Source organism: Oxyura jamaicensis, chromosome 15, assembly GCF_011077185.1.
Source record: "Oxyura jamaicensis isolate SHBP4307 breed ruddy duck chromosome 15, BPBGC_Ojam_1.0, whole genome shotgun sequence".
NCBI classification, from domain to species: domain Eukaryota; kingdom Metazoa; phylum Chordata; class Aves; order Anseriformes; family Anatidae; genus Oxyura; species Oxyura jamaicensis.
Genome location: NC_048907.1, coordinates 3584877 through 3612108, shown reverse-complemented (window position 1 = coordinate 3612108; position 27232 = coordinate 3584877). Strand labels below are relative to the sequence as shown.

The 27232-nt window shown below is 38.0% G+C and overlaps 1 protein-coding gene across 3 annotated transcripts in view; it reads right to left on the bottom strand.

Annotated features, from left to right (window-relative positions):
• The window catches only part of DNAH10 (dynein axonemal heavy chain 10), a 57306-nt gene that overhangs the window by 3183 nt on the left and 26891 nt on the right, over nucleotides 1-27232 (bottom strand). For 2 of the 3 annotated variants that reach the window (XM_035340388.1, XM_035340390.1), the window contains 35 exons: nucleotides 26851-26986; nucleotides 26603-26725; nucleotides 25164-25298; nucleotides 24645-24861; nucleotides 24045-24164; nucleotides 22992-23137; nucleotides 22394-22546; nucleotides 21570-21830; nucleotides 20740-20912; nucleotides 20265-20358; nucleotides 18962-19129; nucleotides 18453-18641; nucleotides 17791-17962; nucleotides 16658-16861; nucleotides 15786-15866; nucleotides 15242-15439; nucleotides 14425-14586; nucleotides 13733-13907; nucleotides 12698-12879; nucleotides 11805-11941; nucleotides 10678-10895; nucleotides 10067-10288; nucleotides 9292-9439; nucleotides 8603-8882; nucleotides 7997-8226; nucleotides 6965-7238; nucleotides 6416-6520; nucleotides 5744-5898; nucleotides 4846-5000; nucleotides 4426-4609; nucleotides 3412-3612; nucleotides 2031-2240; nucleotides 1521-1616; nucleotides 669-840; nucleotides 31-162 (listed from right to left, as the gene is read on the bottom strand). In XM_035340388.1, the coding sequence (XP_035196279.1) occupies nucleotides 31-162; nucleotides 669-840; nucleotides 1521-1616; nucleotides 2031-2240; nucleotides 3412-3612; nucleotides 4426-4609; nucleotides 4846-5000; nucleotides 5744-5898; nucleotides 6416-6520; nucleotides 6965-7238; nucleotides 7997-8226; nucleotides 8603-8882; nucleotides 9292-9439; nucleotides 10067-10288; nucleotides 10678-10895; nucleotides 11805-11941; nucleotides 12698-12879; nucleotides 13733-13907; nucleotides 14425-14586; nucleotides 15242-15439; nucleotides 15786-15866; nucleotides 16658-16861; nucleotides 17791-17962; nucleotides 18453-18641; nucleotides 18962-19129; nucleotides 20265-20358; nucleotides 20740-20912; nucleotides 21570-21830; nucleotides 22394-22546; nucleotides 22992-23137; nucleotides 24045-24164; nucleotides 24645-24861; nucleotides 25164-25298; nucleotides 26603-26725; nucleotides 26851-26986 (6008 nt within the window). The remainder of the gene's footprint in view (nucleotides 1-30; nucleotides 163-668; nucleotides 841-1520; nucleotides 1617-2030; nucleotides 2241-3411; nucleotides 3613-4425; nucleotides 4610-4845; nucleotides 5001-5743; nucleotides 5899-6415; nucleotides 6521-6964; nucleotides 7239-7996; nucleotides 8227-8602; nucleotides 8883-9291; nucleotides 9440-10066; nucleotides 10289-10677; nucleotides 10896-11804; nucleotides 11942-12697; nucleotides 12880-13732; nucleotides 13908-14424; nucleotides 14587-15241; nucleotides 15440-15785; nucleotides 15867-16657; nucleotides 16862-17790; nucleotides 17963-18452; nucleotides 18642-18961; nucleotides 19130-20264; nucleotides 20359-20739; nucleotides 20913-21569; nucleotides 21831-22393; nucleotides 22547-22991; nucleotides 23138-24044; nucleotides 24165-24644; nucleotides 24862-25163; nucleotides 25299-26602; nucleotides 26726-26850; nucleotides 26987-27232) is intronic. The other variant, XM_035340389.1, reaches the window with a different exon arrangement.

The following is a 27232-nucleotide window of genomic DNA, read 5'->3' as shown; positions in this document are numbered from 1 at the left end:
GAAAACAGTCCAAAGGGATGGTGAATGTACCTGTCTGAGGCTGCAGCTCAAGAAGATGAGACCATATATCACGAACTGCCTTTGTATAATACCCAATCTCAGCGTTTGCATGAAGCCCAAACACCTCTGGAGTATTAGCAAGTGGCAGAGATTCGATCGCTACTGCAATACAAAAATATGTTTCATAAATGTGCCATATATTAAGCCACAGCTACCAGACTGAAAGAATGCTGCAGAGAATTCCCTGAGTGGTTTTTGTTATTGTTATGATTGAAATAAATAAATAAATAAATGCTATAGCTGGTTTTGAAACACTGCAAGAACTGAATAAACATTTTAGAGCATGGAATACAGACAGACAGCCACACCCACCCCACCATGGAAAGGTACCACATTTCAAACATGCTGTTTACCTGGGGAGGGCTGTGTTGGAGTTTTTAAGAACTGTGAAGAGCTGGCTGGTAAGCTCATGTGTTAAAAGGGCCTGGTCATATAAGGCAAATGCATTATCAGCTGTGGATTATAACTTTGCAATATGTACAAATACTACGTCTGAAATTACTGTCAATTTCTCATGTCCACCACTGACCATGGGGAGAGCAGGAACACTGTAAGTAGATTAAGTTATTTTTAATGCTAACTTATGTGCCAGGAAAAGCATTGCTTACCAACAAAGTCATCTTTTACAGCCCCTCGTGGAATCTTATAATCAACCTCATCGTTTTTATAAAAATGAAAGGTTTGAAATGTGTCAAATATGAAATCACCAAGGTACTCATCCATATAGACGGTCAGAATGCGACGATCAAAGCTATCAATTGCACGTCCACCATACATGACCTAGAAATAATAATACTAATATTATACCACTGGCTTTTCAGGCAGCAAATACAGTTTAAAAATAAAATTAAATAACTGAAGGGTCCAAAGCACTTGCTACTGCAGTGACGGGACAGCTAATGCTGTTTCCCTTCAAGGCTTCTCTAGCTCCCTCTCAAGGGGAACACATGAAGTGCTTGACTCAGTATGGTAACTGCTCCGGCCCACTTCTAATAGCCAGTCTTGGTAATCCATGTGCAACAGGAACTCCCTTAGGTAACATCTCAGTTGTGATTAAATGCTGCAAAATAACAACATCTTGTAAGACGTCCTGGCTTTGAAGTGGCCAGCTACTACACAGCGCATACCACATACCACTCTCTAGCAAGAGCTTTAGAAATACCCTTTTGTACAGCTCACATCAGCAATACTCCACTGTACTACTAATACTGTAACGCTGCCGTTCAGTACCTTTTATCAGAGGATCCCAAGGGCTCTTTCACTCCAAATTAATTAAGCCCTGTAACTCCCCTGTTGTGCAGTTAAACACAATGGCCCTGTTTCATTCAGGCAGTGAGACAACTGCCCAGGAGAGATTCTCAACCAGCTTTACTTGATGATGCAGCTCATACAGAAATGAAGTTTCATTTGTCAGGATTCTTTAACCATCCATGTTCCTTAGTGACATTGTGGGCACTCACCTCACCAATAAGATACTTGAGACTGCTCCAGGGGATTTTATCATCATTTTGCTGGAAAGCTTTCGTCAAGTATGTGTTAAGAATTTCCATGCAGACCTAATAATTTTTTTTAAATGTGTGAGATAAGAAGATTCATAAATCATCTATACATGTCCATAGATTTTACTTCACGTAGTTCTTGTTTGAAAGTTAACAATAGTTTCTTCCTCAAAGAATTAGAAAGTTAAATGTACATCTTGCTAAGAAAGGAAGCCCACAAGGGAGGCAATATAATCATGAAGGACTGGGAATCTGATTTTTAGTGGCCAAAATTGACATTATGGAAGATCGTGAGTCTATGTGAGTCCACGGCAGCAGAAAAAAAAAAAAAAAAAAAAAAAAAAAAAAAAAAAAAAAAAAAAGGAGAGGCAAAATGTTACTGTGAAAAAGGATTAAATCTGGATATATCATGTTTTCAAAAATAATTTGAGCAAGTCAAGAATATAAGAGCTATTGTCACTATTTTCTTACCTGGAAATCAGATTCATTAAAGTCATATGGAACGTTCCAGCCAACCTTCCCAAACTTCCTTCTCTCCTGAACCACAGCATGGAAAAATGCCAAGACATAGACTAAGGATTTAAAGGCAGGATGTGGGCATTGCTCTAAGGCTTCTTGGGGAATTTTGAAGTAGGTGGCTTGCATATTCGGCTTCAGACCATTAGGTGGTTCTGTTACAACCTATGAAAATAATCAGGGAAGCCATCAGTTACTGAATTGCCTCAGGAAAATAAACAGCGAATGTATCACATTCTCTAAGCAAGTTACACAATGCAAACTTGAAAAAAAAAAAGTGATCAGCTTCCTGAATTCATATCAATATGGGATTTTTTCTTATATAAAGACATGAAACTGACCTTTTAAGTACATCAAGGTAAACATACATATGTAAAGAGAAACTTGATATTATTTTAGAAATAGCCATGTTACTGGAAAGACATTAATATTTTATCATACTTGAAGATCAAATTTACTGAATACTATCAGTACTTTACACATTTTGCTGTGTCCTACATATTATGGCAGTAAAATGGCTTAACAGTCTCTAACATGTCTTTACTGGTGACCAAATGAAGGCAGAGCCAGCTTCCTGGCAACATTTTCAAAGTGCTACAAAATCTTTGATCTCACTGCGCATGGCTAGACCTACAAAATGCGTATCTGCAGTCATAAATCAAAGATATGTTCATGCTCACTTCTCCCCACTGCAGAATTAGGCACTGCTGGAGATAAATACTCTAGAGCTGTCATTGATACAGTAGAGCACATATTGGGTGGATCTGTTATACCACTGCCTTCAAATCTGTGAAATACAATTATTATGTTTACGGGAGTGGTTCACCACAACAGAAGTAAAGCAGCCACAGAAAAGAACATTAGGACAGCATCATGGCTTGCGCCTTCACAATAATCAGCTCAGCTTGCTTGTGAACTAGCAGCTGGAAACCATTATCGTATTACAGCATCTGCTCTGCTGGTGTGCCAGGCTAGGCACAGACCTCAGTTCTGTACTTCAGCATCTGAGACTGACAGGATTATTTCTGACTCTGCATATACTTGTGGCAGCATTTCAGTCTGAAGAGCATTTGTCACATCTCCAGGTTTACTCATAAACCTCTACTCTGAAATAACTACTTCAGGAAAAAAAGTGCTGAGCAGCTTTCACCCAAAGGAAAATAAATCATCAGACGATAAACAGGATGATGAAAAATGTATTTGGCTTATGAAGACAAAAAGCCATACAGCCCACGTCAACATCTGACATTCAGGTCATGCTCCTCCCAAAGCCCCTCTGCTTTGCTGAATAAGCAAGTCCTGCCTTCCTGACTGGGGTTTCCCCACTGCACGGTACCTTTAATGATTTCTGCAGTATTCCAATTGGGAAGCCCTCGGTAGGGTCAGTAGTCAGCCAGAGGCGAAAGTCTGGGTGAGGTTTTGTAATTTTCTCCAGGGTTTTTTCCAGAGTGACAAGCCACCTCACCAAAAGGTGACAGTTCTGCAACATCAGCCACTCTCCACTAACCGCCACGTTCTCCAGCATCTGCAGAGCAATCTTAAGAAAGAACTGTCTGTTAGTAACTCTCCCTTTATCCTGCAAGCAAACCAGCTCTAATGGGTTAGTGCAACAGATTTCTTCCTGCTAGCAAGCATGCTCAACCTTGTAGTTAGAGCAGACTTACCAGAATGCTCCTCACTGAGAACATACCTGCTCCAGCACCACAATCAGTTGCTCTGAGATGCTATTTTTATTTCATGAATTCCTTTTGAAATTGAAGTCATGTAGACCGCTGAAGTATTTCAAAACACTAAAGAAATGTACGTGGCCCTGAAAAGGGTGCCAATTAGAGCCTAGGAAGTGGTGCCTAAGTAAAGCTAATTGGAACTCTCCCACTGACCGAAAACACAGCAAATTCAGTCAGCTGCTAAGCTTTGACCACAACCAAAAAAGAAAGCTACAAGAAAGACAGAAAGAGCAGCAGGATCCTGTTTTGGGTAACAAACACTGTTTTCCAATCAACTCATGTCCTTACACAAAGACAGGGTCACCGATTAACCTCTGAAAGGCTGCAGAACAATGTCTTTTCAGCTCAACTATTTTCTAACATGAAAACCTCATTCTGAATGTAGCCTAACCAAACCCATAAAATCAGCCTAACAGCCAAATGCTCTCTCTCACATTACAGAAAAGCATTATTCCCAGGCTGGCAAATTGTATGCTATGTCTGAAGCACAAAGAAACTCCATTTTAAATGGAGCAGGTCTTTGGAAAGGAAATTTGGACAGGTCTGTGACAATAACAGCATGATATGCCATTGTCACACTAACTCACTGCCCACAGAATGTCCCAACCTCCCACTGAACTTACCTTTTCCTGGCCTTGTCCCATGGCTAGAAATTTCAGTCTGTCCCCTCCAAAGCCTGTCCTCTCAGCCAGTTTCATGAGGTCACTAATGGGATCAGAACCAGGACTCAAGATAAAAACAACTGGTGAGTAGGGACTGCTCTGCTCAAAGATAGCTTCAAAGCTGATCACAGGGGGCTGCACATACCTGGTAGGAAAAGAGGCACAATAAGCTGCTCTACAAAAAAGTAGCCATCGTGTGTAAAAGGTGACTCTTACACAGACATCAACATTCTTAGCAGACTACATGGAGATGGAACAGAGACAAAACATGCTCTACTGTTTAGACAAAGTATACAAACCAGTCACATAACTAATTACAACTCCAGTTCTGTGTGAAGCACCTGAACAGTAGTATTCTGATTTAAAACAAGGGTGACTTACCTCTCACTCATTGTCAGAGTAACATAGTTTGTTACTGCCCGATATACCCGGTCCACTCGGAAACACCGCAGAAGCAGGAGTTTCTGAAAGTCTGATAGACTGTTTTGGTAGTGCATGGGGAACGGCATCTGCTCCAGAGCATCTGTGTCATACCACTGGCAAGAAAAGGTGGAAGACAATGCAGATGGATCAAATGGATCTGTCAATGAAATTACTAGGAAAAGCAGAGCAAAGCTATTTGATTGAGGAAAGGTTAAGAGATTCAAGGAGAACAAAGAAGAAATTCAACCAGCTGCAAAGAAATATTGAAAGATTTTACACTTTTTCAGCATAAAGCATTCAAGCCCAGAAACACATCTGTACTTCAATTTTATGACAAGTAATTCTCTTAAGATATAGAAAACAGCAACAAACAGTATTAACAGATTGCTTACGGAAAGACTTCTTATAAAGCCAGAAGACATGGAATGAAACTGAAGGCAGAACAAAGGAAAGCCTTTGTTTGTAACTAGCCTATAAAACTCATTGCCACAAGAAGATCAAAGTACAATTTAGCAGGACAAAAAAAAAAAACACCAAAATATCAACTGTTGAAATCCAACAGCAAAAATTCCACTGACTCTAATGGGGCAAAGAACTCATCTAGGGCATTTGACTGGAAAATAAAATATGTACAATACATCATAGACGAATCTGGGGGGTTGTCATTTAAATAAGAGCCCTAATTCTTCTGGAAATAAGCCAATCACTGAGTTCAAGAAGAAAAGGAAGGCCTTGACAGAAAAAGCCAGTGGTGACATGCCTCCCACAGAGTCCTATTGCACATTGTATCATACTTGAACATTTAATTCCAGAAGAAAAACAAGGAGAGAGAACAGGATTGCAGAAAAGCACGTACATTTTTCCATACATCTGGATTTTTTTCCACATCATCTGGAAGAGATTCAAATTGCTCAGGAAATAGTTCAGACAAGCGAATTAGGTCTTCCCAGCCTTGATCTGGAAGCCAAGCGAATGGTTTCTTTCGTGTACTCTTCTCCAGGGAAATATTGCCTAGTCACATTCAGAAACCAGGGTGACTGTCCATGGCATAAATTTTCCAATACATGACCACACATACAGTCCCACTGCACAGAGGAACCATTTGGAAATTTGTCTCTGGAAGCACTATAGGATTAAACTGGTCTGCTAAAGTAAATATGCCATCTTACAAGTGCTTGCAAAAGCCAAATTGTATCTTCTCAAACATTTCTAAAATTATTTATAAATAGATAGAAAATAATATGACATTATTTTCTTAGGTAACATTCTAATTGTCCATGGCTAATACAAGATTTGTCAACAACTGTAAGTGAAAACAGATTAACCTCTTCACTCTTTAACAATTTAAAAAAAAAAAAAAAAAAAAAAAAAAAAAAGAAAAAATCCACGATTTGTGTGAACCAATATATTTCAGCTGACTTAGGTGCTAGCTCTCACAGCAACTCATATCTAGACAAAATCTATCTTTGAAAGATCTAGCTATCACCACAGATAGCTACACATTTCTATATATAAATATTCATGTTACCTTTTAAAAAGAAGTCAAGTTCTTCTTGTGGAACTCTGTCATTAGCTTGCTCTATCTTGATAGTCATATTAAAGGAGAATAATAACTTGTGCTTCTCAAACAAGCCTACATTAAAAGGAGAATATTTTCAAGAATATGGTGCTAAAACGTGGAACAGGAGAAATCTTTAAATCTACATCCTGCATCTGGTCACCCCACAAAGATCTGGGTGATCAAAGACAGGGCTTTGGGTCAGGCTTACAGAAGTACAGACCAGCTACATGTTCGGAATCAAAATGGCATCTGTGAGAAATATCCAGGAATGCGAGATCCATAATAGCAATTTACCATTTGTAAATCCATTAAATAAAGCATTTTTTGGGTTATATTTGTAACATGCATAGTTTCTTCAAACAGAAATAGAAGTAGTAAGAGTAAACCAGGAACAATGCTGAGATCTGAACAGTAGTGAATTTGTTTGTGTTTGGTGATTTGCCTCTAATGTAAGCCAACTGAAAGCATGGTTTTACCAAGCATTTGAACACCACGGTATCACTAAATTGCACTAACCTGTGCAGCCATAGTTATAGGTGTTAAAAGTCAATGCATCCATGATGTTTTCTAACCTCTTCAGAAGAATAGGACTGGGCATGGATTTCCGAAGAGAGAGTCCAAAAACATCTAAGAAGGAGACCAAGGAGTACTGATACATGATGTTGACAACTGACATTTCAGACAAAACGGAGAATAAAATGGCTCCCCTCCTGGCAGCTGGTCTGTAGCCATCTCTAAGCCGATCAATATCCACCGCTGTTGTCGCAGCCAGATTAAGTTTTTCGATCACCTAGCCATATATAGATATTATGCACATGTAATTAACATACGTGTCCATAGTATATATAACATGTCACAAAAAGCAAAGCTATTCTGTGGCTAAGCCATGTTGAAACAATAATGGTGAACATTTAGGACCTAAAAATATTGCGTGTGATGGCATGCATTAAAACCATATGAACACCAGGAGGCAAGATACTAAAGACTAGTAATGTCCATATATTAACTTACTTTTAAAAAGACCATATTTATGTAAAAATGTAAGTCATCTTTAAATACTGTAGCAAAATTTCTCTTAGAGTAAGGCAAACAGGACTCTGTGGAGAAATAAGGGCTAGTTATCTTACATGTCCCCTTATAGTCTGAGGAGTAAAAAACACTGCTGAGGCACAGTCCCCATCCAACTGCAGACATCTGAACTAAGTAAAAAGAATCATGCCAAATATCTTCATTTTTCATTTCAGATCTGATACAATCCAAGATGAAAATTGTTTCAGAGCTGAAAGAAATACATCACAAACTCTTTGATTTAGAACTGTAAAGAACCATTACTTCGGTTCTTATTATAAGGACTTTCCTGAAGGTAGAATTTGTTTCTCTGATGCAAAAAAATACTGCCCAATACTGAAAGATGCAACAAACTTATAAGATTTCTTCATTGCTTTCAACCTAGTTCCTAGCTTCAAGGATGAAAGAAGATGACGCACAATGAAAATAAAAGAAGTTCTATAAGCAGATATCCTTCCCAAAAAAAAACAGAGCTGGTACCTCAGTAGCTTTGGATTTCGTCTCTTCCAGAGTTTGCACCAAGTCTAAGTTGTCCAACATGTTTCCTGTGGAAGAGGTCAGCTCCCGAAGGAGAGAGTCTTCCAGATCTTTCAGCAAGTTTCTGTTGTCACTTGTCTCCTGGATGAGATGTTCTCTCTGTTCTTCCAATTCCCTTCTTTCAAAACCCGTAATGACACTGAGCAACTGATCCTCTAGGCCTTTTAGTGTAACTACAGATAGAATGCAACACACACAGGTTTTATTGTTTGATTGTTTGTTTTTTAAAAATAAGGACAGCCTTTAGACAGTTCATTTCATCTTAATCATCTCATAAAACTACAGCAATACAACAGAGTGACCTGGTTAGTAATTGTATATATTTATTCTACCAATGCATCCTAACCTGGCAGGTCTATGAACAGATCTTTATCTACGTTTCAAATTAAGAGAGGGAAGTGAGAAGAATTGAATATTAAGTCAGATGATAAGTATAAGGGAGACTATGAAATTTCAGAGTTTTGTTGTCATTTCAGATAACCACCCAGGTCCTAAACTTGCACTACAACATAATCACTACTTTGTTACTAAACACACACTATTGCTTACCTGTATAATTGATAACCATAGCTTTGCCAAACACAGAGGGAGTATACTTTGGGTTTGCTAATTTGGTGTTCAGGTACAATCTAAAGTTACTGTCATAGTCAACCTCTTTGTCACCCAGGACAATGAATGTTCGCCCCTGTGCAACTTTGATATTCTTCTCTAAGACATTGTCTATCATAGGATCAATGTATTCATCAACACCATGCAGCAAGAAAGGATTTCCATACTTTATAGCAAGTTCTAGTTGTTTAAGGAAATCTGGGTCATTAAAGGAAGCCATCTGCAAGAGAATAATGGGAAGAGGACTGATTCAATTTTCTGAACACTGTTATTTTTACAATAGCTGCCAGCACTAATGAAGATTGCTCTATGTTGCTCTTTGCCTTTACTCTTATAAATGATATAAACTACACTGGTACAGAACAGTAAAAATGCTCTTTTTTCTGATCAGTTGAGAGTGACTTTTGCTTATATTTTTCTTGTACTGAGGCTGTCCAAGATCCCAAAAAAATCATCAGTCCCAAGGACTTGAAGGTCACGTGAACAGTGATACTCGCTATCCATTTTAGAGACACAATAGTCACCACATTTGTCTGTATATAACTGCATAATTGTTCCTCATTCAAGGTAACGAGTATTGATGTAGCTTTTAAAACAAGTAAAGAGGTCAAATGATTGTTTATCTTTACCCTCAAGTTATTTTTTTCTTCCTTCTTCTTAATCCAATTTAACGCCTGTTGTTGTGGGTCTATACAGAGTGGGAAGCGGCTTGCATATGTTGTCAGGATGCCATTCTGGATGGAGAGCTCATCTGGAGGCAATCCTTGGGAAACCCACCTGGGAAGGCAATGGATCAAAGACTAAGCTGGAATGAAAACTTGAGTGGAGAGCAGAACATTTCAGTAGTCAGTACAATTATACAATCCATTGAGCACAGTATTAGAAACACGAGCAAACATATAATGTATGGGATTGCAAAAGCAGCATCAAAACTCGGACTGATTCATTGTCTGAGTCATTTGTAACTACACCACTCAAAACACTGACTGTTGTATTTGCTGAGGAATCTCACTGCAGTTGAAATATGGTTTACCACCTGGGCATGCGTTTATTTCCAAATTCACTGAGTTCAATGAAATGACTCCTATTAGGCCTTGAGTTGAACACATATTATAGGTGACTCACAAAAAAAGAATATAAAAAGGTATTTTATATGTGCAGGTTCAGTGAATGTCCTTGGAACATAAAGAACAATGGTCTGTCATAGCAAATAGCCTCTGCTAACGAGGAAAAAAAATTGTCTCCTTCCTTGCCATCTTTGAGGCATGAAAGTAAAATGCTCTCTTCCCTAGAATGGCTGTGCACTTCCATCCACAATGCCAATTCTATGCTACAGATTCAGACCCAGACTCCCACTTTATGATTTCACATACAGTAGTCATTGGACTTCTTTACTGGACATACCTGCTAACCTCCACTTCATTAGTCAGAAGGCTTTCTAGCCTAAATGGTTGACTGAGAGGGATCTCTCGTGAGAGGACATCTTCTTGCCACACTTGATAAATCATTTCATTACGAAACTCCCAGTTGAATGCTCCTTCGTAGCTCAGAAATGCAGCACAGAGCAGACAGTCTCCAAGCAACTTCAACTTTCGTGTTTTGTAGTCTTCTAATTCTTTTGCCCATCTGATAGAAAAACAAAGGAATCCTGGGTGAGTTTGTACCAGGGGGATGGGGATTATGTGCATTAACTCCTGCTAATTTAGCTGCAAATTGAGACAGACCCTGAAACTTACAGTTAGTAGTTCTCTCATTATTATGATGGCATCAGACACTGAGTTGGTCTGAACCTTCTCCCTTTTAATCTTAGTTCACCTTTCTTTTCTGCATTAAAAGTTGTTGTTACTATTTTTCAAGGTCTCATGAATATTAGTTAGAATGGATATTAACTCTTCACAGAAAAAAAAAAAAATCACGGGAAGAGGTGTTTCCAAAAATGTCTCAGTTTGATATATTTTATTCCTGGCACATGGCCCTCTGATGTCAAGAACAATCCTCTTTGAATCTAGACATACCTCTCATTCTCAGATCTCAAGCCAAAAATGAGTTTGTCAGCAGCTTCTAACCTCCTCTGCATAATTTCTGCTTCTTCTTGTAACTGTTGCTTTTCTTTTATTGCCTCTTGATATTTGTCCCCCAAAGCTTTAAGCTCTTCCTGAATTGTAGCTAGTTCTGCCTTTATCTTTTCCAGTTCCCGCTTACTTAAGTAATAATTCCGTTCTAGCCTCGCCACCTACATTAGAAGGAAATATAAGAGTATCAGAGGAAAGAAAGGCTTTTGAGAAAAATCTTAAATTCTCAGATTTCTTTTGGCTATCTCATGTATTTTAAAGCATCCTGGTAATAAACAATATAAGTCAAAATAACAGGCACAGTTTTTCACCCACCTCCCCCCATCCTAAATATATACACAGTGGTCTGAAACTGCAGTTACAAAGCAGATAAATCTCCTAAACCAGATCTTTCAACTCATGAGGTATATTAAGCATGTAAGCAGTCCTACCAATACCTGGTAGGTCTGCAAGACTATTATCCTGTACAAAAAGGAAGGTTTGTCTGCTCAGTAACATTGACCTCAAAAATTGTGAGGCCCATCATCTAGTGAATATAGTTTATCAGTAGTTAGATGCATGAAGAGAGCTTTTATAGAAGAAATTTTCTCAACATCATCTTCTGGACATTAAATTTCCTTTGGTAACACAGCTAAGTTTCCAGTTTTTCTTTAAAAAAAAAAAAAAAAAAAGTTAATAGTAAGGTCTGTGCTCAAGGGGCATGGATATTGTGTACTACTGAGCTCTACTCTGTCCAAATGCCATTCATTTTGAAGCATGCTTTTAGTAGACAGTTAAAAACTGTGCTTTTCTAACCACGTTAGATTACCAAATGCCACCTGACCAAATTCCTCCACCTCCTTCAAGCAATGGAGTGGATGGGAACCCATACCACAGCATCACAGCACTACAAACACAGCAGTTTATCACTGAATATCACATTCCTCACCCCTACTGCAATATTTATAAACACCTCTTTTTAAGCATTTCAAAGAGTTCTTAAATGGGGCTGTCTGTGAAATTGCTGTGTGTTATTTTTCTAATAACAATCCTGTTTAGTCTTCCTCAGAGTTTGAATCCATATACTCTACCTTCTCTCTCTTCGGCTTGACTTCTCTAACTACATCACAGTAGCTCATCACTGCTTCAACAAACTTTAACATTCCCAGGCCTGCTCTGCTAACAAGTTCCATTTCAGTGGCAGTAGTATTAAGATTCTTTAACAGAGCTAAATGGGCAAAAACAAAAATATTGAAAGTGAGTTAATTATAGTGCAGAAATCCTCAAAGAAATAAGGTTTCCATACCAGCATTATTGAGCAATAAGAAGACAGACAATATGAAACATTTCTCAGAATATTAAAGAGACTCTGAACTTAAGATGAAGGTACCGGGCTAGAACAATACCAAAAAAATACTGCTAGTGGTTTCTCAAGTTTTTTCTCCAAAAAAGGAGTGCATGCAGGAGTTGTTAAGCATATCTCAGTATCATGGTTTTTCTCCACAGAAGTCAGATGTCATTTTGTTGAAAGAATCAAATTCACATCTTAATGGAGCAATGGATTACAACTTTGGGAGCGTCTGCAAAGTTTGGCCCATAAGCTTTATATATAGCTTATCTTCTACTGTGTACATATCACATCTTAATTGTAATCACATGGATGAGGTTGTAATGCTACTTTCCGAGTATCTAAAAGCAAACGGGGGCCTGCTCAGCTGTCCTGTTTGTTTCTTGCCTGCTCTAAACCAAAGTGTATGAGGCCCTAGCTAAGGCACAAACTGGATGTAACACAGAGAAGGTGTTTGTACTCTGAAAAATCCAGTAATGCCAACAGCACAACATCTGCAGCACCCCAGACATGGCTGTCCCTTTGCACAAAGTGAATCCTACCCTTCCAAAGAAGACCAGGAGGATTGCCACTGACACAGCTAACCACATTAATGAGTTACTACATTCACTACAATTACACAGGTCAGTTACTTACCTCGGATAGATTTCACTTGGCTGTGACTAATTCCATCAAAGTTTATATCCATCAGTGATCGCAGGAAATTTGCCTCTGACATCATTCCTTTGGCTGTCGTCCAGTTTAATTCTTTGTACCCTCTCATTATAAGAACACATTCCAAGACAGCTTGCACCTGTCTGGGGGGTTTCGCAAACGATCTAGAAAACAGGTGAAGGAGATAATGGAGGAGACAAAACACATGATGCCAAACATGTGCTTCCCATTAAGACTGCCATCACAATACAACAACAGGTAGTACATAAGACATCCTACTCAAAGTGAAAAACATAATCCAGCCCAGACAAGAAACAAATAACTAGATATGAGCTCAAAACCAATTGTTGTATTTGGGCAATTTGATCAATAAGAGACTAAAGGATTTCAGCAGTGGAAGGCCTAAAATCCTGATCCGTATTTTTCCCTAGGGCAGTGAAGCAGCTGTCCTTTGGGAGGAGCAGTACTGGATGAATCCACAGATCTACTAGAAAAAAGAAAATAAACAAGCGTGACAGGGAACGGAAAGCTGTTACTATTCCTGGGAGAGCCAAGGACTAGCTGTACTTTCATATGTGTCCCAAAACACAAGGTGTATTATAAAAAAAAAGGAGGAAGTAATTCAGCAGAGAAGTATACTTTGATGCTATCAAAGCATCCCTGAAAAGTAACTGTTATGTGTTCCTACTCATGCAGAACAAAAACTGAGGAGGAATGAAGGGGTTTGGACAGCCACTGCTTGAGCAGAAACCAAAGCAGTTTCCAGTGCATCAGACACAGGGTAGAAATTACAGGGAAGACATCAAATGAAGGACAGGAAGACCAGGCTTGAGGACAAGTCCTGGCCTAGGAGTCAGATGATTCTGTTGTGACCTCTGCTCCTGGACAACTGATGTCCTGACCTTTACCCACACACCATGAATATGAGGAAGGTGAAGCTAAAGCTCAGAGCCTACAAACAACGGTCTCACAGTGAAATTCCAAGAGTTTATGCTACTGTACATCCTAATGAATCACCTGATCTCAGTAACATCAGACTTGTCAAGCTTCTGCAGCTCCAGTTTGGCAGCTTCTAAAACAGGCATGACTTCAGCCAGAGCTGTCTCAGCAGCCATCTTCTCCATAGCAATAATCCTATTCTGTTCCTGTATCTCCGCAGCTTTTTCTTCAGCCAGCTTTTTCTTCTCCTCAGCTATGAATTGTAAAAACAGGACCGTAAATGAATTATTCAAAATTTGTGTGCAGAACATGTACTAATATACACATGCTCTTGGCTGAAAATCAGAAATTACCATCAACTCAGTATCCTTTACTGCTAGCTTGCCAATGTTTACGGGCTCCATCCATCATCAGTCTAGGAACACTGTTAGTGTTCCACACAAAGCACACATAATCTCTTTATGTTTCCCTCTGTCTTTCCTCTAAAAGCAATTTTCTGAATGACAAGGTTCCGTTCTTGCTAATTTCTCTTTCCCACATTACACCCTATACCTTGGTAAGGGAAGACAAGTGCAGAACACAGTAGTTAGGCGTGCAAAGCAACGGCAATCTGAGTACAATACAGGACCTACTCTTCTAGCAAGATACTAAATCAGCACAGACAGAACAAGAGGATCATCTCCAGAGGCAGTTTGAGCTCTTAAAGTGTCTTCTGACCCAACGTGGACTATGGAAGCCTTGCTTAGCCTGTGTATTTGTAAATCACCTACCTACTTCTGTGTTTGCCGAAATCTCTTTTAACAAAGCCTCACAAGCAGCTGACTTTTCTGCTAACACAATCCTTTGCTCTGCAAGTTTCTTGTTCAGCTCAACCAGCTGTATACTAGCTTCTTTCAGTTTATCTAAGCCCCCATCCAGCCTTTTACATTGTGCTAGTAAGGAAAAAAAGAGAGAAAGATTACCGATTCATTGGCATTATTTCATAGCAATAGACAATGTCATGGAAGGTAAATACACTTATAGGTGTACTTTGGTAGCAGGGCAACCTCAGTTGTGAAAGGAAAATCACCGTGAGAGATTTTTTGTTTCCTAAACCTCTCACCCAAGATGGTGTTAATGTCACCTGAGCTGCCACATAGTGGCCCGGCACCACAGCTTATTTTTCCTACTACGTTGTCAATGTTTTATCCTTTTCACATATTTCAGTGCCCACAGAAGTCAAGTAAGAATTGCTGCTTGAGGAAGAATGTGAAACCCTGAGCTAAGCTGAGCTGCTATTAGATCTAATCACTCTTTCCCAAGAAGAGGAGTGTCTGGTTTGGAAACTGGCTCAGGTTCATCCACAAAAGACTTTGGGAAAAACATACCAGTAGACAGATTATGAACATTCATATATGGCCAGGATATTGGTCCAATGTCAAAAACAGATGACAGCACAGCATTTGAGATGGTATAGATAACATTTTTTTTGCATAATGTGGGTGACGTGGGATTTCCACCCATTTTCACATTTCACTATTTTATTTCGTTTCATTTTTAATATGTAAATTGCTTATTAAAAAGGAGAAAACAGCTACACAGCCTTACCTGAAATGAACTCATTTTTCTCCTCCAACAATTTTGAATAAGTATGGATAAAATCAAGATAATTCTTTGGTGTAACATGGTTGCTACGTCTTAATTTCTGCAGAAACCTCTTGCTGAAATCCCCTACCGATTCATGCACCATGACCATGTGCTCAACCACTGGCTTGGAAATCTCTGCTGGAACACGTGTGTTACTTCCTAAAATTGGGCCGAGAAAATAAAAACAAATCAGACTTTTTTTTAAGAGTATGCCATTTACCATCTTCCTTCTTTAACACACATTTAAGCCGGGAAAAAAAAAAAAATAAAAAAATAAAAAAATAAAAGTCTACTTTCAGCTGAGAGACTGAATTTTGCCAATTTTTAAAAATCTAATTGAGTAGGAAAATTGCATCCAAAAACATTTTGCATTACCCACGTAGACTTACAATAGCAATGACAATGGGAAAGCAAATGATGAGATCTACAGTAACTTCAAAGTAAAGAACACATTTCTTACACTAGCCAAAGCGTTAAGGAGTTAAAATACTGACACTTTACATACCTACAAAGGATTTTGCAACTGCAAACAAGGCTTGGGGGGGCCAGGGCAAGAACCAATCAATACCAGTATTGTTGACAAGACCTTAAAATAAAATCATAATGTTACCTGAAACAATTCCTTTGTAAAACTAGACCTTAACCTGCCAGATCGTCCTGTGCTTCATTTGCATAAAGAATTTGCAGGATCTGTCTTATTTGACTCCTTCTTAGAAACAATAATTATCACAAAACCAATGCTTCTATTTTGATGGAAAACAGTCAACTTTGCATCTGTGTCCTGCTAACACCATCATGCTATTCTTTAGAATGTAACATTCTGCAGGATACAGTCAAGAGCAGCAACTAGGTATCTTAATATCTGGGCCAGGATCCCCACCAGTACCCCTCATTCACGTGGCTCCTGTCTCTCAGGACTCCTTTCAGCCACCTGTTACACAGCAACGTCCACCTGGCTTATGTGTTTTTTCTCTCAGTAGGTGTCTCTCTCATGCTGCTTTTTTTTTGTTTTTGGATACACAAATGTTTCACTTACCAGCATCCTAGTTTCATAATGATTTAATGTGATGCATTCCTCTGTAAGTACAGAAGAGAGGCTGCAGACGTAGGCTGCCTGTATACTTCCAGGTCAATGAAGATGACTAATTGATTTCTAACCATTCAGCTGGAAAATGAACTGATCTGGTAAATGTTAATCAATAATACACACTGATGTGTGGTAATTAACTGGAAAAAAAATTACACAAGTGTCTAATCATGAAACCTGCTCTTCTTAGCTTTAGTTGCCATAAAGTGTGAGTGCCTGCTGGAGATTTTCTCTTGCCTGCAAACCTGTGTTTCATAGGGAAGGGACTAATCAGTGTATACAATTAATACCTGGGAAATTTCTGCACCACATTCTCAGATCGTCCCCAACTGGGGACATTCCCAGGACAATATGAAGGTTGCTTGTACATTTGTTTACAAAATATTGCCAGACACTCTCTTTAGCTGGATTCACACCAGCTTTAGTAGCTTCATCTCCAATCTGACTCATTATGGTATCTTTTTCATCATCTGGAAAAAGGGCAGGCACCATTCCTGGAACACAAGGACAGAAGAATGCTAGTGAGAACAACCTATAACTACAGTGCTGGGGACAGAGAAGATGAGAAACCAGAGTCGCAGGTTTTAAACTTAGTTCAGCAAAAATGATTCTGGGCAGTTTTGAATGAACCTATTAATCTCTCCTCTTTCTCCATTCTAGGCCACTATGGAAAATAGAGTAAGTACTTAGGATGATGCAAGGGGATTTAGAGGAAGAATTAATTTGGTTTTGTTCGGATTTCAGCAACATAAACAAAATGTCACAAGAACACAAAACATTTTTAACTCTGCAGAGGAAATCATCATTAGTGTCTGCAAACCATCAATTCACATTTTCATTCTCTCAGTCACATGGTAATATTGCATAAATTACCTAATGACTGCCATAAGCAGAATGGAACATGGAAAACTACACAAAGGAAAGGGTTGAGATTTAATACAACTTCTTTCAAATCAGACTCTATAGGAACTTATATAGGGAGGGTGGTCACACAGTGCCAGCTGCTGCTCATTTTCAGCTGCTGTATACAATAAAAGTTACTAAATTATAGTTTAGAATATACATATAAGCAGTTGTTGCATTTCAGGTGAATGCAATTCCAAAGCAAATGAGAGAAAACATGGGCTTGTGACTAAATGCAACTGAAGATGTAGTCCAGTCTTGGAAGAAATCTGAGACTCCTGCAACACTATGATCAGTGTGAACTAACCCTTATAGCCTTCCCAAATGCATATAAATGACAGTAGGATGATGTGAAAAAGCCATCATTAAGGCCAAGATAATTTCAGGTAGTACTGAAAGGTGCAACTAACTAAAGCAGCAGATGACACAGGGTGAAACTGTAATAGCTGGACCAAGGGTGCACGCAAGATTACAATTCAGAGGCATAATAATTGGCAGTAATTCAGGCTGCCTGTGTCACCTGAAGTTAACATGTTATTGATGAGTTCCAAGAAACTCTCCTCTGCTACGTGGGCATCTGTAAACAAGAAGACCATTGACTTGTTCTCGATACCCAGTTTCTGGTACAAATTTTTCAAGTCTTCTCGGAAATTATTTTCTCTGTATCCTCGACTCAAGATGATCTCAAATACCTAAGGATGCAAATATATACTGAGAAGATACAGATGGATGCAAGACATGATGGTAACTATGAAACTCAATTTTAATTAGATTGGATCAAAGGTTTTGGTTTGGACACTATTTTCAGTAAATGCGTAAGTATCAAAAAAATGAAGTGCTACATTCTTTTTAAACAACTACATTTGATTGCACTTTCAAAATTTGATTGCACTTTGCATTCACCCTCCTTTTTTGTTCTTCCCTTACAAGCCAACAGCCTCCATAAGAGGCTGTTGAGGGAGAAACATTTCCTACCTAAAATATTACAGTATCAATCACAGCAGGGTTCCTGCCTAGATCATCTACTGTCTAGACCTCCAAGCAATGTTTTTCTCTTCACAGGGAAGAGATGCCAGCCTGATTGTATCTTGACTGACTTTCTCCTAACCCCTTTCAATTTAATCCTGATTCCAGTATTGCTTTCCTTCTCTTCTTTCACTGCAAAGATGCACAGTCACTAACCTCACATGCAGCTGTAAAGGCAGCCAATCTTGTAAGAGACTGCTTTCCTGAGCCTCCCACTCCTATGAGCAGGGCATGGCCACGATCCATCCGCATGATGCGATGTACATGGATTAAGTGTTCCAAAGCATCATCAAAAAGGACTAGATTCATTTTAATATTAACTTCATTATATTCTTCCAAAATCTCCTGCAGAGAAAGGTGGTCAGAATGTTACTAGGAAACCAAGGAAACAATTAATAATTCTAATAAAATAACAATCTATTTTGCAGCATTACTGCTTAAAAAGATGATCAGGGAAAAGAAACAGTTGGAAAGCACAGCCAATGTCATAGATGATCCTCAATTTTCATTACTCCAGACCACAGAAGGGGGTGGAAGGTTGTTTTTCTATGCTCACTGTTGCAATGTGCACACAGAAGAGAATTCTTACTGTTTGAGGCAGGCTCCAGCACACTCTGCATGCAGAGAGACAAAATCATGCACAGTTCCAAGCTGAAGCACACTACCTGAAAGAGAGCTTTTGCCGCATCATAGTCTTGGATATCTTCATAAATACGAGGCTCTCCTTCACTCAGTGCCATTCTGAAATCTCCAAAAAGAATAGGGTCCCTCATGGCCTGTTCCAATTCATCTCTGAAATTCTCTTCAATCAGTTTTTTTATATGGCCTTGTACCTTCAAATAAATGAAATTAGTCAGGCAACCTAACAAAGCAGGTACAACACAACAAAGCAGGAATTTCTAGGTCCAGGAACACTCAGAAGGGTGACACTGATAATGAAGAGTCTTTGCTCAAACACTGGCTGATTTCAAAGGAATAGTATGTCACCAGAAGATCCACAGACCACAGCCTCCTATTGTTTATGTTCTATGATATAAAATGATCTAATAGGAAGTTCAGGAACAATTCAAGTCAATGGACTGCAGAAATTTAAGACAAAAAAAGGACAAACCTGATAAAAAAGTATGTTATGTTATATTTGTATTAATATTATATTAATGAATGTTCTTCTCAGCATTCATATTGATGTCTTATGACCAAGATTTCTCACAAATTTCACAAATCTGAATTAAGTGTAGAAATACAGAAAAGCTGCAATATAATTACCCTCATTTGTGAAAATTGAACTGAAAATCTGTCACTGTATGTTATAGGAAAAAGTTTTAAGCCGAAAAATCTGAAGCCACCTAAGTCTACTTCTTTTTATTTAAGCAAGTTGCTTTGCAAGTAGTTTAGATGTAAGTAAACTTTACTAAAATTCTTTCCTAATCCTCAAACTATAAAACTGGCATAATTTGCTCTTGATTTAATGTTTAATGCTTAATTCTCTCATCTTGATTTAATTTGGAGCATTTTAGAGTTCCGTAACGACCAAAATTGAGTAAATGAAACAGCACTTACCTCTCTTTTTCTTGTTTGTTTGTGAAGTCACATTCTGCTATAAACCTTCCTAAAGGAAAATACTGATTTGAAGCAGGAGTGATTTCCTGAGATTTCCCCTGCACTGCTCTCACACTTTGGCACCTGTGCCACTGCTAACCAACCTTCCTGGACAGGCAAACCCAGTTACACTTTCTTTTGCTTCAGCAGATCTGCTCACTTAGTCTACCATGGTAACTTTATTTTAGAAACGAAAACTCCTCATACCATGTTTTAAATTAATTGAGCAACATAGTGTTTAGACAAATCTGCATTATGAGTGCAAGACTGGAATGCAGCAGTTGGTAATACTGCTTTACAGGTGGTAATACTGCTTCGTTGCCACAGTAATGCTCAGTGACTACTAAAAAAATGAAAGAAATTACTCACCAATGCTTTGTCTGTTTCATTAACCAGCCTGTCATGGAAAACCCTCAGGCACTCATTTCTCCAAACTCTCACCATCTGGGTGACTGTTTGAAACCTGCATTAACATCAAAACATCAAACTGCACCAAACAAACTGATAGGATTCCTAATGTTAGTAACATTGACTGAAGTCTGGGCTTTTTTTAAAAAAAAAAAATAACAATACTCTTTTGGTATTGTTCTCTTCATAAGAATGAAAAAATAGTTTGCATTATTACCTTCAGATATCTTACTTAAGAAAGACTAATGTATCAGTATTTGTCATCAATAGTAATATCACAATTTAGGATGTTCCTAAACATCTTCTCATTTTGCTGAAAGTTTAAAGAAAAGTGAGAAAATGTGATTGATTTCTCATGCCAAGCTGCCTCATTTTCACCCAGCCTCATCCCATTTATATAAGTTTAGAATCACTGAAGGCAAATTTATATTCCTACCTCTCTGGGGTTGTAAGAGTAAGTCCATTATAGACCCTGGAAAGATCCCGCAGGTTGAAAATGTAATGGAATTTGGAAGGAGTAGGGGGTAGGTCACAGACAATCATTTTATAAAGCTTCAAAGTACACTCTGTCATCCTCTCAGAGATTTCTGATATAGACTCATTAAACACCTGCAAACATGAGAAAGAAGAGATGTTTTCATGCAACGGCCCAGACAAAACTGAATACTATCAAACATATTCTGCTTTCTAGCTTTTAACCCTACTTGGCATATTTCAAATAACTAAGGGCAAATCTTTTTAGAAATTCATATTCCTGTGCAGTATTAACATTCTGAAGTTAAATGTTTTGGGCAGGGTCCATCTTCACTCCCAAGCTTGCACAGTGCTGAAAATAACATCATACTACACGACTGGGATTTTTTACAGCACTTCCATTGGAGAAAAAATAAGCTGCCCTCTTCTAACTCGATGTTGCAGTTCACTTGCATAGTAATGCAGTCTACTGCATTACATTGAATTTTTCACTGTCATTTGGGATAGTATTTGCTGACCTTTGTGTAGTTGGTTATAGGAAACATAACCAATTGATTCACAGGTTTCAACCTAGTTTTACAAATTACCTCCTTCCTTGAAAGTTCACATATTATTCAAGAATTTATCTACATAATGTAAACACATCTCTTGAAAAATACAAGGGAAAAGTTTGCAAGAGATTCTAAATAAGCAGGAAATAACAGATGTTTACAGGTTTTGTGACAATACAGAAATAAATGTCTATTTCAAAATTATTAACATGTTAAGCAATCTTTTAAAAAGTGAAATTACCGCAATGTGGCCTTTCAGAATGGAGGTATAGATCAAATTCAGTGATTGCTCAGAAGGGAAAGGTATGTTAAAAACACTGAAGAGTGAGATGAATCGAGGGTCAACTTCATTCCGACCTCCTCCAGCTTTCCCCATGGCAGCAATAAAACCCAGGTCTCGGAGAATTTTACAGTTCATCTCCTTACCACGGTCATACAAGAAACCTTTTTCTAGTAGCAGCTTCAACAAGGCAATGGGTTGTTGTGTTCCATACTCATCAACCTTTGTAACAGAAAAGAGGCAAGATATTTAGAGCACAGTACATCACCATGCCAAATATTGCTATAAATGTGGAAATACTGTGCACCCTACTCAAGAGAACGTTACAAGAACTAAGTGACACTTTGTAAAGCTCTGACACTGATTGTGAACATTCATTCCAATGTCTCATATGGCAGAAGTGCCTCTTCTCCAAGATAAACTTCACACACACATACTCTCCTGACCCATATGCAAAGAGGAAGGCATGTTTTCTACAGGAGACCACCTGCAACCAATATCAGGCCACAGAAAAATGATTTTATTGGCATAAAGAAGTGATCCAAAAGGAGATACTTCTTATATAGAAGACAAATATTGTAATAGACTGAAATACCCCATGCTGGTCACAAGTCCAACTGTTCTGAAGTTCCTAAGCTGAAATCCAGTTCTGCACTTACCACAAATCTCCTTGACTTGTAATACAAGATCTTGTGTCTTCATACAGCTGGATCTATATATGAAGGGACCACAGCAGTGCCCCCCCAGATGTTTCTAAACTACCTTGCAAACCATTGGCAATTTACCCTTGGCATATTCATATCATCCATGAAAACAATGAGACGTTTTCCCATGGGAGGGCCGTAAGTGTCTTTAGTTCGTTTCTCTACATTTGTCTCTAGATTTCTCTGAATGTCCATTGACGTTGTACGAGAAGAGAAGTTAATCACTAGCAGCTGCTGCAGATGGAAGGAAATGGTTAAAAATATTTTTTTACCGTTTCTTTTTCTTTTTTCTTTTTTTCTTTTTTTTTTTTTTTAACTAGATCATTCTAGAAAATATTTTTTGTGTTAAATTATTGGACATAGAGGAAAAACTCCTCTGGTCCAGTTATTCACTTTAATTACACATGACAAAAAAGTAAAATTCCTGTTCTTAAATCTTTAACAATTACATTTACTTTACTTTATAAAGTAACAAAACAAAACATTTCTGATCTTTAGGTATTCTCAAATCATCCACATACTTTGGGTCTGAGCTTGCAGTCAGATCTCTGAACCCATGTGAGGCATCATTAAAGTTAATATTGCTACCCACAGACTCAGGCTTCATAATGGAAATTTAGCACAAGAACACAACATGAATATGCAGCTTTTCAAAAAAGGCAAAATGACTCATACATACATTAAGGTCTTTGTTCAGATTGTTTAGGAAGTTTTGTGTAGTTGCTGTTTTAGAAGTACCCGATTCACCTACAAGAACAACTGGGTGTTTTATTTTTACCATCTGTTCTAGCACCCAAGTAGTGCGTGTTGTCTCCACCGTAGGCACTGAAAAAGATTATGAACAGAACAGCAGGTTAAATTAAAATGCAGTACAGCTGGGGGATTTATATTTATAGAATAGTGCTGGATCAGACTCACCAAGTATTAATGTGCAGTTGCACAAAGACATAATATGAAATATCAATTCACTACCAATGTTGAAGGAAATTTTTAATTGCTTTACTACCTCTTTTCAGCTTTTATCATTGTGATCTTTTCTACTATAGATCTGTTAGAAAATAATTTTTCCTCCATATAGAAGGGTCATGGACTGATTAAGCTCCATTTAATCCCTATTTCAAGGTCATAATCAGGACTTATTTGGATCCTAAGCATTTTCTCTGAACTCTACAGAGATTAATTTTGTTCTTTGTGAATAGCCTGCCATCAGGAGCAACTTCAGAGATCATACCATTATCTCTTGTGTCAGTGAAGTTAACCTGTGCTTGCTGAATCCTACTGTAAAACAGCCAGGGTCAATTTGCCGTTAACTATGGAAAGCACTTTTCACAATTACAGAGTGCTTTAAGTAACAACCAATAATGGCCTTAAGAATGTAATTTTTATCTGCTGAGCATTTGAACCACTGATCTTTTTCCTAGGGTTTCTGGCAGAGCAGACTATGAATCTATTTTCTGCTCTTCTGGCCCTCCTAATAAGCTTTAGGCACTGAAAAAAATATATTCATCCTTTCCTTATTTCATTATTACACAGTGCTGTATATATCAACTCTATCCCTGTTAAATTATGACAAGAACATTAAAGAAATTGATTTCTGCCATCACAAGAAACTGAACATGAGTAGATGACCTTCCGCACAGAAAGAGGAGGTCTCATGTAAAGTGCCACCCACTCAGTGGCCACACATTATAAATTAAAAGCATAACATCACTATATTTTATCTTATACTTACCTAGAATGTCAAGAAATTTCTTTTGAGGATTATGAATATATTCAGGAACAAGTTTCATCCAAGGTACCCACTTTTTTTGAAAACCATCAAAATGAAAGTCATACAAAGTTGGCAGCTGACCTGCAAACGATTAAAGAGCTGGAAGTTTTCTAGGACATTGAAATATTTCATAAGAAAATAACCTGACTGAAATGAAAATGAAGGGTAAGATTCTGGACTATGCAGTGCAACACTGTTCCATTTACTTATCATTTACCCCAGTAAGACATTAAATAAAATTCTCCTAGTCCTGCACTTGGATCATATTATTGCTTATTAGCACCCTTCCACTGCTTTTCCTTTCCCTTTCTGTTTTTCCTTTCACTGATTATCTTTTCAGGTTGACATAGAAAAGTACTCTTCTGTGAGAATAAACCAGTTGCTAAGACTCATCTAGCATCAATAACTATAAGGGATTTTTAGTGATAGTCAGAGAACAACAAACGTATTTTGCAGCCAGAATAGCTAGCTGGAAGGAAGAACAATGTTGTACCTTTATGGAAACTAAGACTTTTCTAACATAATCAAAGGGATTCAGAGTGAATTTTGACAAAATCCTACCTGGCAACTCCCCTGGCTTAGCAAGAATGTTGTCATCATGAACAGTTGACATACAGGAAATACGTTTAACATATTCATCAAATTTAATTCTCCCAGTATCACGAAGAGCAGCACCTAAGGAGGAATATAAAGCTTCCAAGAAGAAGCACTCCAGAACATCAAGATCATCAGGTTGTACCACAATTAAAGCTTCTAGCATCACAGTCAACTGCACCACCTGTTGAAAAACAAGACAAAAACTATAAATAGAATCCATTTAGATACATAAGAACTCTTAATATGTTTTCAGATGCCTGAGTGTTTGCTGATCTTTTCTTCTTACAGGTATATCTACTGATATAAGTTTTAATGACAGAAGAGCATTGTTAGGAACTGACTCTTTCTATTGTCTCTTGTTAGCAAACCAACATTTCAAGTGTGAACTCTACTCTTGTGATTTCCTTGGGAGGTTTTAGTCTCTTCACTATTCAGTTTCACTTTTAAGATAATTTTTTTCAACCTTTACTTTCTATTCCTCACCATATTTAAATCTGTTTGAGGAACAATGGTCTTCAGCCTTTCTCCTTGTTTGCCATCCACAATTCCCTCCGTAATCATATCAATAAGGCAGGGCACATATTTTTCAAAGAGACGATTCAATTCAATTCTCTCTTGCTGAAGGAAGAAAAAGACAAGAATTCATCCCACGGAAAGCTGATTTGTGAAAGCAAAGCTTACCATCAACACGTGGCTAACCAAATACAATTGCTCTTGTAGGAATTACTTCTACCAATGACAAGGTACAGTCAAATGGAGAAATTTGACATTGTTGTATGGACTGGGTTTTCAGCAGGTGAGGATCTGGATTCATCAGATGATAGCAACTAAGTTGTCTTACTTTAGTTCCCTGTGGACTTGAGTTTTTAATCTAAATGTAAGAAACAAGGATAAGCAATCTCACTTAACTCTCTGCAGATCACATAAAGTGATTTATTGTTTCGTCTCTGCTCAGAAGCAACCACAAGTTAGAAAAGCTGGGAACTGTGTTTTGCCCTCTGCCACAGGCCTAGCAATTAGATTTGTTGTCCCACACTGTAAGTACTTAGCTGAGGTTTGTACATTTGGATCGTATTTGCATTAGGTTACCCCCATACATAAAGGGGAAAGACAGGTATAGAACATGGAATTCCTCCTTGTTAAGATCTTAACAATGCTCTGGGAGTGCCTGTCTTACTGCACTGACTAGGGAGAGAGTGTAAGGCAACTATTCTCCTGACCTTGATGCGTCAGTTAAGTGTGGACTTTTGGAAAGAATGTAAGACTGAATCATATTTGTTTGCACAAAAGATACTTATTCTATAAAACATAATAGTTCACACAGACAAAAATTGAGCACTTCATATTAAAATTAAAATTTCATCTACATGAAAAGCAGGTAATACCACACAAAGATGAAAGATCATTAATTAACCCTGTAACATTTACTAAAACATCCAAATAAATTAATATGCATTAGGAAATCAATTTAGGAATGAAGGAGAAGATCAGTACTTGGGCTTATAATTAAACTTAATTTAGAACACAGGCTCTCTCTTCAAATAAACTGTTCTACATTAGTATGTTGTATTTTATTTTTGTCATAGTATAACATAAAACTGCAAAGAAAGTATCAACGTGCATTTAAAAGGGCCGTAGACTCAATATTCTTTAATGTGAGTTGGGTTTTCTGCTTTTAATTCTAGAAATCAGGCCCTCTCTCACTGGTTTCCATCCTAATAGAGCATCTTTCCATGAAAAAGGACCAAAGGCCAACTTATACAGTTAATGAAACTCATTAACAGAGACCTTAATGACAAATGAACTGTAAGGCAATTCAGCAAATTAGACTGACTTAACAAAGGTGATGTCTTTTTTTAAAAAAATCTGTCTACACTTCAGTATTTAATACATACTCTATGACCAAGTGCAGAAATTCCCACCTCATTTTCTCTTTTTTGTGTCCACTTCTGCCAGTAAGGCTTGTATTTCAGATTTTTAGGATCTACAAAGACCATTCCGCAGCGGGATACTGTAGCAGGAGATGCATACTGTAAGTCACCAACCTATAAAATGAACATACTAAATAACCGTACACTTACAGAATAGCCAGAGTAACTGCTTTTCAGGCTCTGTAGACCCAATTGTATCTAACCCTTCCCATGTATTGAATGGTACATTCATTACCCACCTCAAACAACAGAGCACAGTGTGACTGAAGTCTAATCCTCTCCCCATTTGCCAGGGTCAGTAGCTTGTTGTCATCCATGACAGAATTCATGTTTTCAACCCAGAGAGCATCTACGTCTCCATCAAACAGAATGTATCTGTGGTTACAGGATCCAAGGAATACAGTGACTAATCTCTGATTTTACTTACATATTTCACAATGCAGAGGTGCCATGAAAGGTATCAATGTCAATCCAAGTGTTTTGAAGCCTCCCATGCATCTTTGATAAGTGCATGGTTTCTCTCTGTCTCACTGAGGCTGGAAACTCACAAGAGACAGAAAGACCCCCTAAACACTTATTTTGCATTTGTTTCTGAACTAGCACAGTACAAAATATTTTGTT